Raw genomic sequence first — 18,076 nt, 5'->3', positions numbered from 1 at the left:
AATATTTATTTAGTAAAATATTTAAAATAAAACAAAACTACATAAAATTATACAAGATGTTTAAAGTTCCAAACTTTAAAACATTCATTCAACTAAAATGATAATAAAGCATCATGATAAATAATGGTACCATTTTTTGCATGTTTTCATGTTTTGAATGACATAAACTTTCAAGTTGTAAAACGCATTGCTACACCGTAATAGAAAAGTGCACACATGAAATTGAATACAGATTTTTGACACAGTACATAATTAAATAGACACCTTGACTTTTAAAACCGTACCTTTTCTGCAGACACAAATTGTGCTGAAGAAAAATGTTTTTGGCACTTTAACCAATAAAGGGATCTTAGAGCATTCTATGTATTCAGTGGCTTGATAGGTTTTTTTTAGTGGTAGCATAGGGACAAATATAAACATGTGTTCCCTTGTGTGATAAATGGCTAGCAAAGAAAAATTCTAAATGCCAAGGTATCTCTTTAATCTTTAAGATCCACTTGTTCGTCCCTCTGATTGTGTAACAGTTTGTCTGTAAACAAATTAAGACACTGGAATGACCTACCAAGCTGCAACACTTTTAGCCTTTCTTTTAGCACGCCCTCCGAAACACTGACCAACCTTCAAGACACTTCTATTTACAGTCGAGAATAAATTAATATTGCAATTTTAGTTGTGTGTGTGTGTGTGTGTGCCTGTATTCTCCTTTATCTTCAAAGGTCAAGCTTGCGAAGACTCATTCTGCTGAAGGAATCTCTGGAAATAAAAACAGAATACACATTTAGATTTAAGCAGATGATCATCTTAAAATCATCGTTTTTTTTTCATTGAACAAGAAAAAGTTATTTGGGGGAATAACTTGACTGCAAGCCCATTTTTGGGCTCAATAACAAGACTGTAAGGCACATACAAAACAGGAAATAGAGGCTCTAAACAGCATCACAAAATGAAGTCTGAAAGTCCCAAACTACCTTGTCAAGCTGTCCGTTTGCTGCATGATTTTTACAGAAGCAAAAACAAAAAAATTATTTATTTCACATCCAAAACATTGCAGGATTTATGCAGTGCTGCTACATTTTACAGGGTTCCTACACATTTTCCACTTAAAAATTCCATACTTTTCCAGACCTCTGAGATTTTTCTATCAATATTAAACATCTGAATACCAATTGTTTGATGCTTATGTAAATAAATGGTTTTAAAATCCAACTTTTAACACGTATGTTAAATTCTGACTATGTATGCCATTATGTTGCCAAGTAGTTACAGGACATTTTGACATAGGTATTGTAGCTCATATAAGCTCATATTATATAATGAACTCCAAACTGAGACATTTTCAACGCACAGCATTTTATTAAAGCTAAATGCTTAAAGAGCGCAATTAATAACCGGCCCTGAGACCCCTACAGACAGTAACATAGGGATGAACAACTAACCAGGGAACTACAAAAGGAATAGATGGCTAGATGGATTGTATATAAATAAAATAATGATTAATAAAAATAAGTCTTAAATAAAATGTAAACGACACGTGTGGAAAAAATTCAATTAATGAGAATCGCAGTCCCACGGCGAATGGTAACACCATTCTTCAGTGAGCCTGATTAGTTTCAGATCATCTATAGGTCCGCTATGTTGCTTTAGTAAACTTGTTTTGATTTGTATATATTAATTATTTTATTTTAGAAAGTGACATTTTTTCATACTCTTCCCTTTTTCCAAACTTATCCAGACTTGGAAATTACTCAAATTAAAATACATACTTTTTCAGAATGCGTAGGAACCCTGTGAATAAAGTCAAGAAAAGTCATAGAAAAGTGTGTCCAAAAAATAAGCCAAAAAAAAAGAAGTCATAGTATAGTATGTCGAAAGAAATAAAAAAAAAAAGTCAAAATAGAATAAGTCCAAAAAAATGCTTAGATCCGTCATAGGATAGCCTGTCTAAAGCAGTCATTGCAGAATTTCTTGAATTAAGTCAGGAAAAGTCATAGAAACGTGAGGCCAAAAAAAAAGAACGTATATGTAGCACTATAGATGGGCTTATTTGAAGCTACCGCACTTAATACCTAGCTCTTATTGGAAGTCGCTTTGGACAAATGCGTCAGCTAAATGAATTGTAATAGTAAAAAGTCATAGTATGGTAAGTAATAAAAAAATAGTATAGTATGTAATAAAAAAATCATAGTATAGTATGTCATAAAAATGTTATAAAAGAGTTATAGTATAAAAAAAATGTCATTGTACAAAGCCATAAAAAGGCACAGAATGTGATAGTATTGTAGGTCAGAAAAGTTTATAGTTTCACATCTGGACGTAAAGTTCACATAAAGTTATCGAGCAGCAGCAGTCAGCTGGTGTGCCAGTTAGTGTGTTAACGTTTGTTCTTTTCACATGACCTAAATCCATCAGGATTGCATAAATAAACTACACAGAATCCGCCTATGCACCGACGCAATGATTCAATTCTTGCAAACTTTAGCTTACAACCTCTTTGGACATTCATTGGAAACTTGCTAAAATATTATATATATATAGAATACCTCTACTTTCTAAGGGCCTTCATTGTTGCTAAATCATCAACTTTTAATACTATTTAAGACCCTGTGAACTATTGTATGATCCACAGCTACATAGAGAAACAGTGTCCTTGTTCAGTCTTACCTGTGTGAGTTGACCTGCAGTACAGGTTTATAAAGCTGTGGGATCTTTCTGTTGATGAGGGGCTGCAGTGCCTCCTTCAGTCGGTGATAGTTCCTCTCCAGCTCCCTCTGGTACTCTTTCTGGTCTGGACCAATCAGGCTCTTATTCTTACGCAGGGCATCTTCACACCTTTGGCAGAAAATAATGGCATATAGATTGTGTACAACACTTTTCTTTTTTGATAGGGGCTCATTGGTCTCTAGAAAGGCTTACGACATCTGATCATGTTCAAGTTCCCATTTACTGTAAAGGAATAGTTTAACGTTCACTTTTCCGCTAACTGTTAAAACAGCCCTCAAAGTAGCCAGTAGAAGAAGTGTTTGGTTTTGCACAGAATATGAAGCCGTGAAATGTTCTAATATCAACAGCAGCTTCACATAACGTTGTTAATCAAGATATAATTTTGTTGTGATCACAAGATCATTTTCTCTTTTTTCTCATCATGTAATAGTGAGATTGTTTACTCATGAGTCATTTGCTCCCATATGAAATCTTGTGTTCCTCAGACAAAATGTATCACCCACAGTCCATACCTCTTTGTGAAGTCCTTGAAGCAGAGTCGTAGCTTATTGTGGTGTCTGTACAGCTTTGGGTCACTGGGGATCTCTGACAGGAATACCTGAGCCACCTCCAGAGGACCCTGAGGAACACAGATAATATTATTTATCATCTACAACTATACTTTTCCTGAGAAATAATGCATAGTTTTAAGCCAAACTCAATATGGAACCATCTTACTAACAACTAACTTGTATGAACTTAGAGTTATATTTGCTCTCAAATATATACCAGACATGTTAATACTTTACCTGGTTGACAGTTGTGCCCACTGATCCTTGTAGGACCATCTGCAGCATCTTTGCATCAGCAGGGTCCTGGTGTGTGGCAAAGGCCAGCTCCTGAGTCTTCTTCTGCATGTCCTCTATTGCCACCTCGATGGGTGTGGATATAATCTGGAGAGTGACAGAGATAAGTTGTTTTAGTAATCAGGAAAAGTTGGATAAAGTAGCTCTCTTTTATAACCGCCTAATCTCAAAAACATCATCCTTCCACAGGTGGAGAAAAGTTATTGTATGTTGTTTTACACTAATAATACATTTTCATTTGCAGTTAAGTAGTTGTAGTGTTCACCCACCTCCTCTTTGTGGATGATGTTGATGCGTGTCTTGATGTAAGGGAAAGCGTGGGAGGTGGTGAGGATGGTCTTGCGTTTAAATTGTTCGTGCAGGTCCCCGTGGGCCCGCCCATCCAGAGTGAAGGGCGTGCAGTAGACGAAACGCCGCAAGTTGTAGTTCTTGTCAAAGTAAGTGATGCGGTCCTTCATCTCGTACGTGTCGAAGTACGGCTCCACATAGGTGATCTGAACGAATGCCTGAGGAAACAAAGAGAATCAGATTTTTGATTGATTAAAGAGATACTTTGAATTATACCGTTTTAATTCATCTGTGTCACAGCAATGTGGGCATTGTGTTCAGATGAACGGTTTTTGCCTGTCTCCGTAGCGGAGTTCCTGAGTTATGGAGCACAGGAGATGTGCCGAGTGGTCCTTCTGTTAAAGCCCAATGCTCGGATAAAAGCTTGAATAAAATCCCTTCAAACTATATTGTCAATTTCCATCCACTTATCCAATGATGTGGGAATGTGCCCAACACTGACCTTATTTGGGTCCAACTTGCACTTGTCCACTGGGTTGGAGTCCTTAATAACTTCTACTTGGTCCTCTCCAAATCGCTCCCCATAGAAACCCTGAGGAGAAACGCAGCACACAGCCTCCTTAGTTCTCAGCAGAAGAATACTAAAAGCACACATGGCAAAGAGATTTAATACCTGGTATCAAGGTATTACTTCACGGTGGTATTTACCTCTAGCCTGTGAGAGATTTCTGCCAGCTTTGTGATGGCAGGCTCTTTGTACACAAACTCCTGCTCGTCTAAGTCGCCAAATTTTGAACCGTAAAATCCGACTCTGAAGTACGTACCAAACATCCTCTTTCCATCCTGTGAGCAGAGGGAGATACATGTTAGCACTGAGCAAAAATAGGAATTCATAGAAGGACGTGTTTAGTTTACTCCAGTCAGAAAAACAAACAATATTTTGATTTTGTAAAAACAGCATCATCCAAATCAGACAGATGAGAAGCACTGCAAACCCCAAAAACTTTTTTTTTGCTTTATATCCATCCAACAATGCCAGACTTCAGCTCCAGTTGTGACTGTGCGATTCACACTTGTAAAGGTTGTAGTTAATTCAGAGAAATGACAGCTAAAATACTTGCATCGTCTGCATATCAACATATCACTAACATAGATACAACTTTATGTAGTCGCAATTTTATGTAATAAGTGAAATAACTTCTTATGCTGTCCACTGTGTTGCAGTCTATGCAAGTGGTTTTTCTATTGATGCCAGTGTCAGACAGAAAGCAGCAAAGAGGTACCCTGCAAATCCAGTTGCACCGCTAGCAAATCTCAATTTTCTTTGCAGCTGCCTATGGGCACGCACCGTTGAAGCTCATTAACTATGTCAGAAAATCCTAACACACCAATCAAATCTTACTCTGATATGGGCGGGCACAACCGGGTGACAACTGTGCTGTTTCGTCGAAGTCTTGATAGAAACAAACTCTGGCGCTGACTCATTTCCGTCGCTCTAGATCGGCACCTTGTTCTGATTGGTCGTAGTGATATCCAATTGTGTCCAGTGGTATTTTGAAATGCATGCGTTGGTGCCGCCCCTTGAGTTAGGAAGGTCTATCGCTCATTGCAACCTCCAGATTATCATACACACATTTAGTCAATGGCAACCATGGTGCCACAGCAACAAGAAGACACGACACATTTGCGTCCAGTGTAGAAGACCCAGTTTTTATGAGCTTGTTTTTTTCCACCTCTACGTCTGTAAAGTACACAGTGGACAGGTAGGTGCAGTGTTTCACCACAGGGAACAAAAGATCAACTAGAAACATCAACCTCTTAAATTAAAAATTATATTCACAAGTATACTATTCATTAAACTGAAATCAATGTTAACATAAAACTTCCCTCTTCGTGCCCAGCCCAGGTTTACTAAAAATAAGCCTTAGAGCCACACGAGTCATGAGCAGAGACAGAGAACGAAAGAAACCCTGAGATCAGAGTCTCTGCAGAAAAAGAATGACCAGAACTACTTCAAACTGAAGCCCAAACCCAACCAAAAGTCAGAAAGCACAGCACGTTTATGTGTGTGTGCCTGAACAAATGTGGATGTGTGTGTATAACACGGGAAAGGTGCTGTGAATACGTTGCGCAGGTTGGCATTTGACTTCCAGTAAAAGAAAGATCATTAAATAAACCCTCTTGGTAACTGCAAGCCGGAGCAAACCTTAAAAAAATCCATCTTGTATTTGTACTGCAACTACTCGTTCAAAAAGAAATCTAAGCAGAAATAGAAGGCCCTGAAAACTAAGGAACTTACCACAAGACACAATTAAGTAAAGTGGGAAGGAAGGGTCGGCAACCAGGGAAATCAAAAAGGAGAAAACAGAACAAAATTGAATGAGTATTGGGTTCCTCCAGAGAATTTAAAAACAACACAAACTAACACACAACAGCAAAAATATCTCCATTAATTTTTGGATCCAGACCATGCAAAAGGTAGACAGTTATGAAGAAAAACAGAAAAACAAAGTGAGATCCACAACCTTCGGAAACACAACATGCACTCTCAGGGCATATCCAAAAGGAACACAGAGTGCGGTGTCCATTTCATGCAACAAACCATTAGAACTCAGAGGTTAATACTGTTAACAAAAGAACAGAATGGATGAAAAAAATAAATAAATCAGGGGTCGATTTAGTTTGAACTATTAAAATAAAGGGCAAGAATAAGAACTAATCAAAATCAGAAGGGATAAATCAAGTAATCCTGAGATTACTCTAAATTGAACCCTCATGGAAAAAAAACTGACTGCCTCAGGAATTTGGTTCCAGCTTCGACCCAGTCTGCAACACCTTGTGTTTTAAAAGGCTCATTTTATGGTGCGTGGAAAGAATGACCAAAGGCTAGAGCAGGACAAATAACAGATACCCTTCGCGTAAAAACAGTGCACTGAAATCGAGCCCTGTGGTTGGAGATGAGATGAGATGAAGTGTGACAGCAGACGGTGTCAGTCAATGAGTGTGTTCTGACTGACGCACCAGCAGACAGACAGAAGATGAAGACAGAGAGAGTGCGGATTGTGCAGGTGATGCATTCACTGAGACTTGAGTCACACACTGTGGCTCCCATGCACAGCCTGCCAACACTGTCACATTATAAAAACAAAGCTCCTCTTGCACATGAAGAGGAGGGAGGGGAGAGGAAAACAATGAGGGTGACGCTGCTTGTACAGCAAGTGTCCCCAGCGGGGGGCAGACAGTTGACATTGTCTGCAGATGTTAATGGATTGGCTGTATGTAATAAAGCAAAGAGAGCAATAGAATGCCCATGGCTGGCAAATAAAAAGATGACAGTAAATACAAATAACAACAACATGAGCAGGGCCAAGCAGGAACCGTTTAGCCACCTACCTCCCAGCCAGTACTCTGTGTGACAAAGAGAATACAGGACAAGTGAACGACAACACACAAACACCCCCCACACACAGTGTGGCATTCGCACACACAGTGATGTTACAGCAAGTAGAATGGACTCTTTGAAACTAATCCAGGTTACTAGTTGGTTACAGAGCAACTGACATCTGACTTTCTTTTTTTAAGTAGCCTTATAAAATGAACCAGGGATAATTTTCTGTCATGAAAAAGTGTTGGCTTTGTGAGATCAGCTGCTCTGCAAACCAAATGACTATAACCTTGCCCACACTGTCACTTGACATCATCATTATGGGTCACACAACTGGCCCTGAAGAAAAACTACTACAACAGGAGTCTTTTCCCACACCTAATGCATCCGGTTTCATACTTCATTAATATAATGAAGCATGCAAAGTATACAGTATATATATATATATATATATATATATATATAATAGGGAAGGGCGTGAGTGATCGATTCCTTGAGTAGTCCTCATTTCAAATTAAAGTTTTTTTTTTTGTGCACATTCGCAGCACTTTTTGATGCTCTTGACTCGAGACACAAATACCATAGTTTTTGGAACCACCTCACCATTCGAGAGAAGTTGTATGACCTACATGACGGGGTTACTGTGCAAGGCCCATACAATATGGAGGGGTAAAGCAGTGACGCTCGGAGGCGCAACATCGAGGCACTGGGCACCCTCTTCATGGAGGACTAGTTCAAAAATATGGATGTCGGGGCAGCCGGTGGCACAGCGGTTAGAGCAGTCGCCCCATGTAAAGAGGCTGAAGGTCCTTGAGGCAGTGGCCGTGGGTTCGACTCAGACCTGCAGCCCTTTGCTGCATGTCTCCTCCTCTATCGCCCCATTTCCTGAAAAGGCTTGGAAAACTGCCAAGAAAATATCTTTTTAAAAAAACACGGATGTCAATGAGCTAGGAGCTTGTTTAAGTGAGCCATGCATTCATCATCAGAAAAAACAACTGTGTGGGGGTAGTCCAACAGGCACCGGTACAAAAAACTGAGCGTTCTGGCGAAGCAGCACCTGCTGATACCTGCGACCTCTGTGCCAGTGGAGCACCTGTTCCCCAGAGGGACTGAGCATTAACAGAATGTGAACATGAATTTAGATATGTTTTTGAAAGGAAACAATGTTTTGAAGTTGTGGTTGTGAAAAATAAACCCTTAAAGGGTAACTGTGGCTGTTTAGATTGAGAATAAGCATTAGTGTTGGGTAGGCTGTACTGAAGTGTCATTATTCCTGCAGGGAGATGCGTTGTGTTCTAAAAATAGATTTGGAAAGACAAGATCTTGATTGACCCTATAGGAATTGTTGCGATCCCTTGATCTTAGAATCAACTACTCGTGCCCATCCCTAATATATATATATCTACTGTATATATATATATATATATGTGTAAATAAACAGACTATTTAATAAAATACCAAATAACAAAACCATGCAAAGCCGTGTCTGTGTGAAGGCTAAGAAACGTGACTACAAAGAATTTGCTCCTTATGGTCCTACCTAGGTTTTAATCTGTTTCTCTATTATACAATCCTACTGGAAAAAGCGTAACCCTTCTACACTCCCACACAAATGCGAGACAGAACTGTGCCTGTGCAGAACAGTCAAGTCACCATGTCACTCAGGTTTAGAGGTGCTCATACTGAGTGATCATCTTTGAACATGCGGTTCTTTTTTATCACTTGATCCATATCGCTGAATTTACACAGGAAGGAATGAAAAATATATAGCATATCTATAGATTTATGTAACCCAGATGTGATATTTTCATAGTATGTAAATAAACGATCAAATAAGAGAAATCAAATCTGTGTCACACTGAGATGGAAAAAAAATGCTCATTTGGTTCTTGTGTAAATCCAGTGTCAGCTCCACACCTCAAGCTGCTGAAACCTAGTGTGGAAGAGGAGATCTACATTGTGTGTGTGTGTGTGTGTGTGTGTGTGTGTGTGTGTGTGTGTGTGTTTACCTGATGTACAATTTTGCCAAAGGCTTCCTGTAGTTTACCATGAATGGTGGCTAGCTTCTTTGCATCCCTGTTGGATTCGTGGATAGGGATCAGTACCTTATACACTTCGTTTACCGCCTCATACATGCCCGCCTGGAAGGGACATTGGGACAAATGTTAGTATGTAACAATCAGTCGTTCAAAAACACCCACCCCTCAGCCTAGAGTTTCAGAGACTTAAACATCTGAATTGGGATACCTGGAGAAGTTACACGGACATCTGACTACTTTGTATTGTAGATTGCACTGAAGTTATGGGTGAATACACTGCTGAATACTATGACATATTTAAGAAAGTATTTTAATATCTGATCGGTACTGATATTGTAATATTCTCATTTGTTTGCAGAGAGAAAGAGAAAGTCACTTGCATGCTTGTCAACATTTATTCATCTAATCCCCCATCTATCCCTCTCCACTTCTCACCATGGAAAAGGAGGCAGCAGCCTGCTCCAGGAGTCCCACGAGGCCGATCTCTGTGAAATATTTCCCTGAGCAAATGCCCTCCTCATCTGGTGACACCACATCATCAGAGACTGCAGACTCCTCCAGCACGTTAGAGGAAATATTCTGGGAGCACACATGTGCACATACAAATGAACACACACATCATTAGTTATTTCTATTGCCAGGAATGTGCACGCACATATGTGTCCAGTGCTTTCCTTACCTGGAAGGTGACACAACCTACAGGCAGATATTTGCGGTCCTCCAGCATGCTCAGGTATTCTGCAACCAGAGCGGCGCTGTGCACCAGACACTGAGCAGCCTCAGCGTGGTTGTTCCTCTCTGAGTGTTTTCCAGCCATGTTCTGAAGCCACGTCAGCCGCAGGTCTGGTGACGTCTGGTAACCCTTTGCAATCCTAGAGTGAGGACCCGAGAGCAAAGACCACAATTCATGGTAAACTACAGGAAGCCTTTGGCAGAAATCAGGTACGCACACACGCACACGATGATCACAGTGCAGAAATACATTTGTAAGTGATTAAAAAGTTTCCTCGTATGCATGTATCTTGTACCTGTACATGAGATCTATCAGCATCTCAGGATCTTCTTGGTGCTCCTTCATCTTCACTGTGTCTGACAGGATCATGTGTAGGTTAAATACAAGGTCCTGGACCTGGAAAAAAAAACGAAGAATGGAGACTATAAGTCACTGCTTTCTCAATCTTTTATCTTACAGAGATCAAGGTGTAGTGGAGTACATGTGGAGAAATTAGTCAATTTATTAAATTAATCATAAATAATAAGTTGTCAGTCAGTCACGACAACTAAACAATTTGATGGATAAATCAGTACCTGGTCTGGGAATGTGGTCTCTCTCAGCTCCAGGTCCTCCTCTGCATAGGTGAGGATGGTCTTTAGAGAGCGACGCAGAAACTCCTCATTAAAATTCTGAGATGTTCCCACCAGCGAAGACAGGGACATGGTCACTTGCATCTTAACTCTTGCAAAGTTCTGGAATTATAATCACAAAGAAGAAAGGTTTAAATAAATGATATTTTGGCATGTGTGGTACAGGTGATGTCTTTCACTAGTAACATGTCATAGTAGCTCAATGAAAGCTACACTCCAGGGGGTCATTTAACATTTACAACCCATCATCCCAGGTTCATGAACAAAGGCTGTAATCGATCTGATAACCCAACATTTGGGTTGTAAATCTTTAGTTCTTCAGTTGTACTCACGTTGCCGATCTCAAAGTTTTGCCTCATAAGGAGGTAGAGGGAAGCGCTGGCGTGGGCCCTGATGGTACTTATGCTGCTACCGCAGCTCCGCAGCAATCGCAAACACAGGTCAGCACACTGCTCCGTTTCCTCCTCGAACAGCAGTTCAGGAAACTACATAGGCGAAGAAAAATACATCCAAATTGACACAACAGAATTTTAAATTTGTCCTGAGCACTTTCTTAAAGGTCCAGTAGTATAACCTTAGACACCAGCGCCCTCTGTGTGGCAAAACAATGCTGGAGGTAGAGGGCGCTCTGGTTGCAGGCCATGCTGTGGAGCAACACCTTCAGCACCCCACCCAGGATACTCTCCTTGGACTCCGTCACTGAAACCGTCTGAAGGGAGAGTGGCACAGATGCAGCTGTTACAGGAGCATGTCTGGGTTTATGTATGCTCAAATATTAGATAACATATTAAGTATTTTTGAGCACAACCATTCATGTAAGCATTCTGCATGGGTAAATGTAGAAAGTTCCGTTCTCTTGCATACCTGTACAATGATCTCTAAAGTATCGAGAATAATTATGTTGGCCTCCGTCGCGAGATTACCATCTATAAGAGCTTCATGTTCCAGCTCTGCTCTGGTCCTACAATAAAGAAATCAGAAAACACTGTCACAAAGGTAACAACTCCCAGATTGTGATGGTTGATAATGTTCACCCTTGAATGTTACATGAGCTCCCAGTCACCACATTCAAGCCAAAGTTCGTAATCATAAACAAAAACAATGTAGCAATCTTTCCGTGAAAGAAAAATGATTGTGCAGAGTAGAACTGCAGCCCATTTTCTTGTATTCATAAGCTTTGATGGAATATGAAATCTTCATACAACAATATTAATAAAGCTGGTTGTACAGTATATCCATATTTTAATTATGTTTTAAACCATAAGATGTATCTTAACCTGCATGGTAGAGGCCTCAAACTATTCAAATGACCCACAGAAAATGTGTGCTGATTCACATGTAGACAGCTTGTTCAAACCTATAACTTCCCTCACCAGAGGGTTAAGAGGTTTGAAACCTAAATCCATTCCTGGTCTACAGGTTGAATACTAAGACTAACATGCACTATATGTTTAGGTAGATGAAACTATAACAGTACTGGCTTTTAGTAGTAATGCATCTGACTTTTGTACTTTTCAAAAGAATAAAGACTTCATGACAAAAAACAGGTATTGCTACATTTGTCTTGCTCTTTGCTGCAGCAACAACCAGGGAGACGCACAATTCAGAAACCCAAAACAAGAAGCACACTGGTTAAAAAGCAAAACAGACTCACTGCAACCACTACCAACCCTGAGACAGACATTGTTACAGAGACAGAGGGAATGATGAGACTGGTATCAGGGAGGCACTGTTGGTGCATTCATGTGCATGTGCTTGAACTTACTGTAAGAAGTCAAAATGGAAAAGAAATGAATAATATAACATGGATGCATGAGTGGCTGGAATAATTAATATGGCTCATCCAAAAGTAAATTAATTAGGAAATAATGCCTGAAGCCACATTAATCAGGAGGAAATCTAATATAAACTAATGCAATCATTTTGTGTCCATTGCCACCATCTAACTACCCACAAGCATGTGAATACACCATAAATGGGGAGCTAAAGCAGGGCAGAATTCAAAGGAGCACACAGCAAATGTGGACCATACAATACCTGACTGATCTGTGACTCCTACATAAACACAAAGCAACGTGAGAAAACAAATGGAAATTAACAGAAAACAAAAGGCTGGAGCTGAATTTACAAAAGAACAGAGAGAAAAAGAAAAAAAAGCATTGCACAGTATCTTTTGTCACCATTTGCCAAAATAGGTGACACAAGATACAAACTGTAGCTTTTTGCTTTAAAGAGTGCATGCAACACAGATATCTGCAGTTGCTGAGCAAACATCTAACATTTGGTAATCGTATTTTTTAAAGTCTGATTCTGTTCCTATGTAAAGCCATATGAAAAACATAAAACATATGGAAACATATGGAAAATAACAACGAACATTGAACGGCCTTTTTTGACGATTTGTATTTATTACAAGATGGACTTTAGTAGTGATATCCTGATAAGAGGATTCAATGATGACCATTTTCACACTTATTTCGGTTTATGCTTCTAAATTATAATTCTACTTGTGAAAATGGGGGAACAAAGCTGATGAAGTGGGATGGACTTCATTTACATAAGAATTTATGGATTAAACATCCTTTGTGTACTTTGGACACAGAAAACAGTTCAGGGAATAATCAACTCTGTGTATCTTGGGAGTATCTTTTAGATTTATCTGTGACATAAAGTCATTTGGGAAGTTGATGAAGTGTTAGAAAGAGCGTACTTGTCCATCTTTTCGCTGTTTTGTCTCCAGTGGGTCATGTCTTTCCTCCATCGAAGGTTCTCCTGACTGCCAAAAGCACTGCCAGATGGACTCCGCTCTAAATGGTGGAAAAGGGATGTTTACTTTTTTATTGGTGGTGAAAGAAGGTATGTGTACACATAAAACATAACCGACTTTGACTGAATGGCTCAACTTGGATCTACAGATCTATTAAAGTGCACCTTGTGCTGGGTAAAAAGCATGATACATTGATTAAATGTGTGTCTAAGTTACACCATCTCCCCCTTGTTTAGTACTTCTCGTTTTAGCCGTACATTGTTTAAGTGTGGCTCAATATGCCTCTGTGTGTGCTCTCAAAATATATGTGTGTGAGTGCAGGGGTGAGCATGTTTGTAACCCCACCTAGCTGTCCGCGGCTGCGTCGCACCATCTCCTGTCTGGCCCCAATGCTGCCCAGTATGGCCTCCTCCAGCTTGGCCTTCATGTCTTTGGACTTCTTAAAGGTCAGGCTGTTCATCCGTTCAAATGCCTTCTTCCCCTGCATGGTGAACACAACATGGGCCTTGTATCCATGAGGTAGAGGATGAGTGGACGTACAGAGAACAAGGCGGGGAAGTTATTTGCAGCACAGCACTCAGCAAGCAAAGCAGGTTAGAAGCATAAAAGCAAATGTGCAAGCACAGAAAAGAAAAGAGCAACCAGATAGCATAAAAGCAGAAAGTGAAATAAACAAAAAATGAGTAAAGCATAAAAAGCTGCAAGCTGTCTGCTTGACTATTTTATCACAGCAATCAGTAGCCACGACTGCAGAGAAGCTAACGTTAGGTTAGTACATCTGAAGAGACGGGCCTTCTCCTCTGTGTGCCCTAGACAACTATATAGTCATTTAGTGAGTGCATTCACGGTTGATGTTACCTTGTACTCAAAGCAGGAGACACAGAGGTAGAGGAGATCCAGGAGGCGGTTGAGCTGGGACACAGACAGGTCTGTGAACCACTTCTGTAACACCAGCTCGTCAGCATTCTTCAACACCCACAGCAGACAGATGAGCAGGCTGCGACTTGACTCCGCCGAGAAACTCCCGTGCTGACGACTCGCCTGGAAAGATGCAGCAGGCGGAATCAACAGGGAGCACGCACGCACGCACGCACGCACGCACACACACAGGGATAGGATAAAAAAACGACTGCCTCATATTTGTTAAAGAGAAACAGAGAGTTACCTGCGAGTTGAGCAAGAAGCTGCTTGGTCGGGACATTGGGGTGGGTGTAGAGGTGCCTGCTATCGCCATGGCGACAGTCTGGCTGATCATGCTGTTACCCTCTCCCTCTGCCTCTTCTACACCGCTGCCCATTGCTGCCCCCTGGGGCCCTCCTGGTCGACCCCATGGGTTATGTGACTCTAGAGACACAAATAGGAGAGGAAAGAAAAGTTACCAATTAACTGGAATTAGAAAAAATACCAGAGTAACAACACCTCATGGACTGATCCTGCCACATATAGAAACATGGTAGTGGTTGCTGTTTATGTACCCTCTCTGTACCCTGAATGAGCACTATAAGCAAGGTTACCTTTATATAAATGTAGTTGTAATTCTAATTGGGATATTGTGAATCTAACTGGACCTACTGCTGATATTCAGACAATTAAGAACTTATTACTTAAAAACAAGCTCCATGTCTGGGGTTAAAGGAGTGGAAAACAAATGTAAAAGAAAAAGAAAAGGAAAATGGATGAACAGAGGTTTAAAATCAGTTGGTACATTATGTTTTTGCAACATCCTTTGCAGGTCAAATGATAACCTTTTGAGTTTTAAAAGATATGCTACGGCATTTCGTAACTTTTCAGTCACATTTGTTTGAACAACTCAAGTAATTTGGCATTGTGCCACATTATGTCTCAAGAGAGAGAACCTGAGCCTGGCAAAATACTAATCTGAGCCACGATGCTGTATGCCTCATTCTCAACTCTTGCAATTAAGGCAAACCTGATAAGAGTGTTGCTTACTGGACAGTGGGACGAATAGACAATAGAAATTCAACGGCTGCAAGTGAAACAAGATAAAGCTGACAAACAAAATACTGGTAAACCGTGCATTCAAAGAAGCTCCTAATCTTTACCTGTAAAGTCATGGAGCTGTGGTAGTGTTTCCATGACGATGCCGATGAGAGGCAGGTAAAGCATGGCGACTCGGGCCTTGACCTCAGGATCAGCATACCGTGGGTCAGAGTCATGGCTGGACAGGAGGTTATGAACGACGCTCACCACTTTCTTATGTAGGCCAAACATCCTAGAATGAAACAGTAGAATCAACAAAAGGAAAAACAAGATGAAAGGAACAAAAGAGAGACAGTATTTCATTTCAAGTGTGAAAGGCACAATGGGTGAGAGAACAAGAGAACCTTCTCACATTAAGATAAAACTGCTAACTGTAAGTCACCCACATGAATGCATGTGGGTGATGCATACGGGCTTATCTCTCAACAACAGATACAGAGGCTCTAACCTTTAAATATTACTTTCTTTTCTCTACAATACAGACAGACTGACAAATTTGCCCCTTGAACCCGCCCTCACTCGGTCCTAATCTCTTTCTGTATAAAACAACATAAGTGTGCATCCAAAGTATACTGACCCTTCATTGTCTGGGTCAAGTATGACAGACAGTTCAGACAGTACCAGTCCTGCCAGAAAGTGTTGCTCTCTGAAGGGAACAGACAGCTCGAACATGTTGGCTATCTTTTGGTCCTGGACATGTGTGGAGAACCCAGAGCTCTGTGGGAGAAAATTAAGAACATGAGAGAACATCCAGACCATAAATATCTTACCTGATTAGCTTTTATCAGCTACAATCTACAAGTGGTTTGATTGGACTTGCTAAGTTTGCAGAAATCACAGCTAGCACCCATGATCAGTTAGGAAATGACTGTACAATTTGTTTTGTTAGTGTAGGACTATATCACAACAGGGTGAATGTTTATTTGCATGCACATGTTTCAGTTTCCCTCCAGCTTTTTTTCTTGTCTGACCTGTGAAGTTGCTGAAGACACAGAGGGGGAAGGTGAGGCGGGCGGGGTGAGAAGACTGCAGGGTAGGTTGAGGGTGACGTAGTGTTCGTGGCTGCAAACGATTCTAAGGAAATCGAGCCTCAAAGACTCCAGGGTTGGGTTCTGCAGAGCGTAAAGCTTTGTGGACACCTGGAGAATGAAAACAGTACACATTAATTCATATTCTTTAAGAAAATACTTTGAAATAACTACACAGAGAAAGAATGCGAGTCTGTACTGTCAAAATTACTACAATCCTGAAATAAATAATGAGTTCTTAATATATTCTTAGTGCTGTGAAGAACCATGAATTGCTTTATACATCTTAAACTGAAGAGCATAAATGGTATGCATCACAGCAGTAAATATATGGACCAATAGGGCAATATCTGGTAGTGGCTTCCAATAAATACCCATAATAAAAAGGACATCTTAATTTTAATTATTATATACATACTTCACATACTATAACGTTGCTCAGTCATCTAGGTCTGCTTTCTCTTCACTCATACTAATCCTGGTAAAATTACATAATTCTTTTTCATGACAAAAATACAGTGATACAAGAAATATTTAAAACATAAAACATATTCATGAAACATAAGAAGGCATTTACCTGTTTCCAGTAGGCTCTGATTAGGGTGAAGACAAAGCCTCGGTCCATGACTGACAGCAAATCATTGAGGAAGAAGGCCAGACTGGTGTTTAGCCTCTCCACCAACTCTAGGTCCTTATTGAATAAGATAGACATCTTAAATTTCAAGAGTTGGCCGTTTGAACATTATTGTTGCTTTGCTACAGTTTGTGCCACATTATGGAAGTCAAAGGCATAAATAGAATATCAAATGTAGTACAATCTGTTTTATTATACTGTAATTTTGAAAAGTCTAATTTGAAAAATTCATGTCCAACGATACCTGCATGCACTTCGTTGCTAAACCGCCATGATATTCCACAAATTGCATTCTCATTGGGATGTTGTAATAGCACGTAACCCTTACAGGACATAACTTACTTTCTGGAAGCGAGATACAATGTCACCAGCGATGGTGCTGACCAACGCTGTGATGTCATCCATGAAGCGTTCTGGAAAACGGTTTTTCCTTGGTGACTCTAAGCGATCAGTGAAGTACAGGTGGTGGATAATGCTCTTCACCTGTGGTAAAGGTCAGGGTAATTTGTCATGGGAAAAGTCCTGCACTGTGATGACTCAGAATAAGTATTGACGGTGTATCCATCCAAGCTGTTTTTATTTCCTACCATGAGTTCAAAGAAAAACCAGGCCTGTTGTAGAGCGCCCTCCCTGACGCTCCCACTGCTCACCACCCACTGGAGGGCCAACTCCTCATGGAAGAGCTGAGCAGAACAGGGAAGTAGAAAAACAGGGAAAAAGAAGTGGAGATGGAGGGAAAGAGAGGGAGAGGCAAAAAAGCCAGACAGAGAGAATGTAAGGCACCGGGAGAAGAATTTACTGTCCAACTTTATTAAAATATACCTAGATTTACATGTTGTGAACAGATCATTTAGTAAATATACTGTTAACTAAATTCCAGTGTATTTACTTAATGAGACATACATGACATGGAATTAAAGTTAAGCAGGTTTAGTTAATGATTATCAATTCTAACATTCTCTATATGATATAAAAACAATCCAGTAAAGCTCCTGCGCCCCCA

The 18,076-nt window shown here is 40.2% G+C and overlaps 1 protein-coding gene across 7 annotated transcripts in view; it reads right to left on the bottom strand.

Moving 5' to 3' along the window:
- Positions 1-4: 4 nt before the first annotated feature.
- Positions 5-18,076, bottom strand: part of dock7 (dedicator of cytokinesis 7) — a 51,447-nt gene continuing 33,375 nt past the window's right edge. For 2 of the 7 annotated variants that reach the window (XM_083940163.1, XM_083940168.1), the window contains 27 exons: positions 17,661-17,756; positions 17,416-17,556; positions 17,017-17,130; positions 16,383-16,550; positions 15,989-16,128; positions 15,474-15,643; positions 14,576-14,754; positions 14,269-14,451; positions 13,756-13,891; positions 13,354-13,450; positions 12,681-12,698; positions 11,508-11,604; positions 11,218-11,352; positions 10,976-11,128; positions 10,587-10,745; positions 10,307-10,407; positions 9,958-10,150; positions 9,714-9,857; positions 9,249-9,380; positions 7,248-7,262; positions 4,563-4,688; positions 4,357-4,446; positions 3,836-4,072; positions 3,510-3,653; positions 3,234-3,340; positions 2,662-2,829; positions 5-753 (listed from right to left, as the gene is read on the bottom strand). In XM_083940163.1, the coding sequence (XP_083796289.1) occupies positions 711-753; positions 2,662-2,829; positions 3,234-3,340; positions 3,510-3,653; positions 3,836-4,072; positions 4,357-4,446; positions 4,563-4,688; positions 7,248-7,262; positions 9,249-9,380; positions 9,714-9,857; positions 9,958-10,150; positions 10,307-10,407; positions 10,587-10,745; positions 10,976-11,128; positions 11,218-11,352; positions 11,508-11,604; positions 12,681-12,698; positions 13,354-13,450; positions 13,756-13,891; positions 14,269-14,451; positions 14,576-14,754; positions 15,474-15,643; positions 15,989-16,128; positions 16,383-16,550; positions 17,017-17,130; positions 17,416-17,556; positions 17,661-17,756 (3,486 nt within the window). In that variant the 3' untranslated portion in view covers positions 5-710. Of the gene's footprint in view, positions 754-2,661; positions 2,830-3,233; positions 3,341-3,509; positions 3,654-3,835; positions 4,073-4,356; positions 4,447-4,562; positions 4,698-7,247; positions 7,263-9,248; positions 9,381-9,713; positions 9,858-9,957; positions 10,151-10,306; positions 10,408-10,586; positions 10,746-10,975; positions 11,129-11,217; positions 11,353-11,507; positions 11,605-12,680; positions 12,699-13,353; positions 13,451-13,755; positions 13,892-14,268; positions 14,452-14,575; positions 14,755-15,473; positions 15,644-15,988; positions 16,129-16,382; positions 16,551-17,016; positions 17,131-17,415; positions 17,557-17,660; positions 17,757-18,076 lie in introns of all 7 variants that reach the window. The other 5 variants (XM_083940169.1, XM_083940164.1, XM_083940165.1 and 2 more) reach the window with 4 other exon arrangements.

Source organism: Echiichthys vipera (genome assembly GCF_963691815.1).
Source record: "Echiichthys vipera genome assembly, chromosome: 3".
NCBI classification, from domain to species: Eukaryota; Metazoa; Chordata; class Actinopteri; order Perciformes; family Trachinidae; genus Echiichthys; species Echiichthys vipera.
Note: the sequence above shows the minus strand (reverse complement) of the source record. Positions and strands in the feature narration are given on the sequence as shown.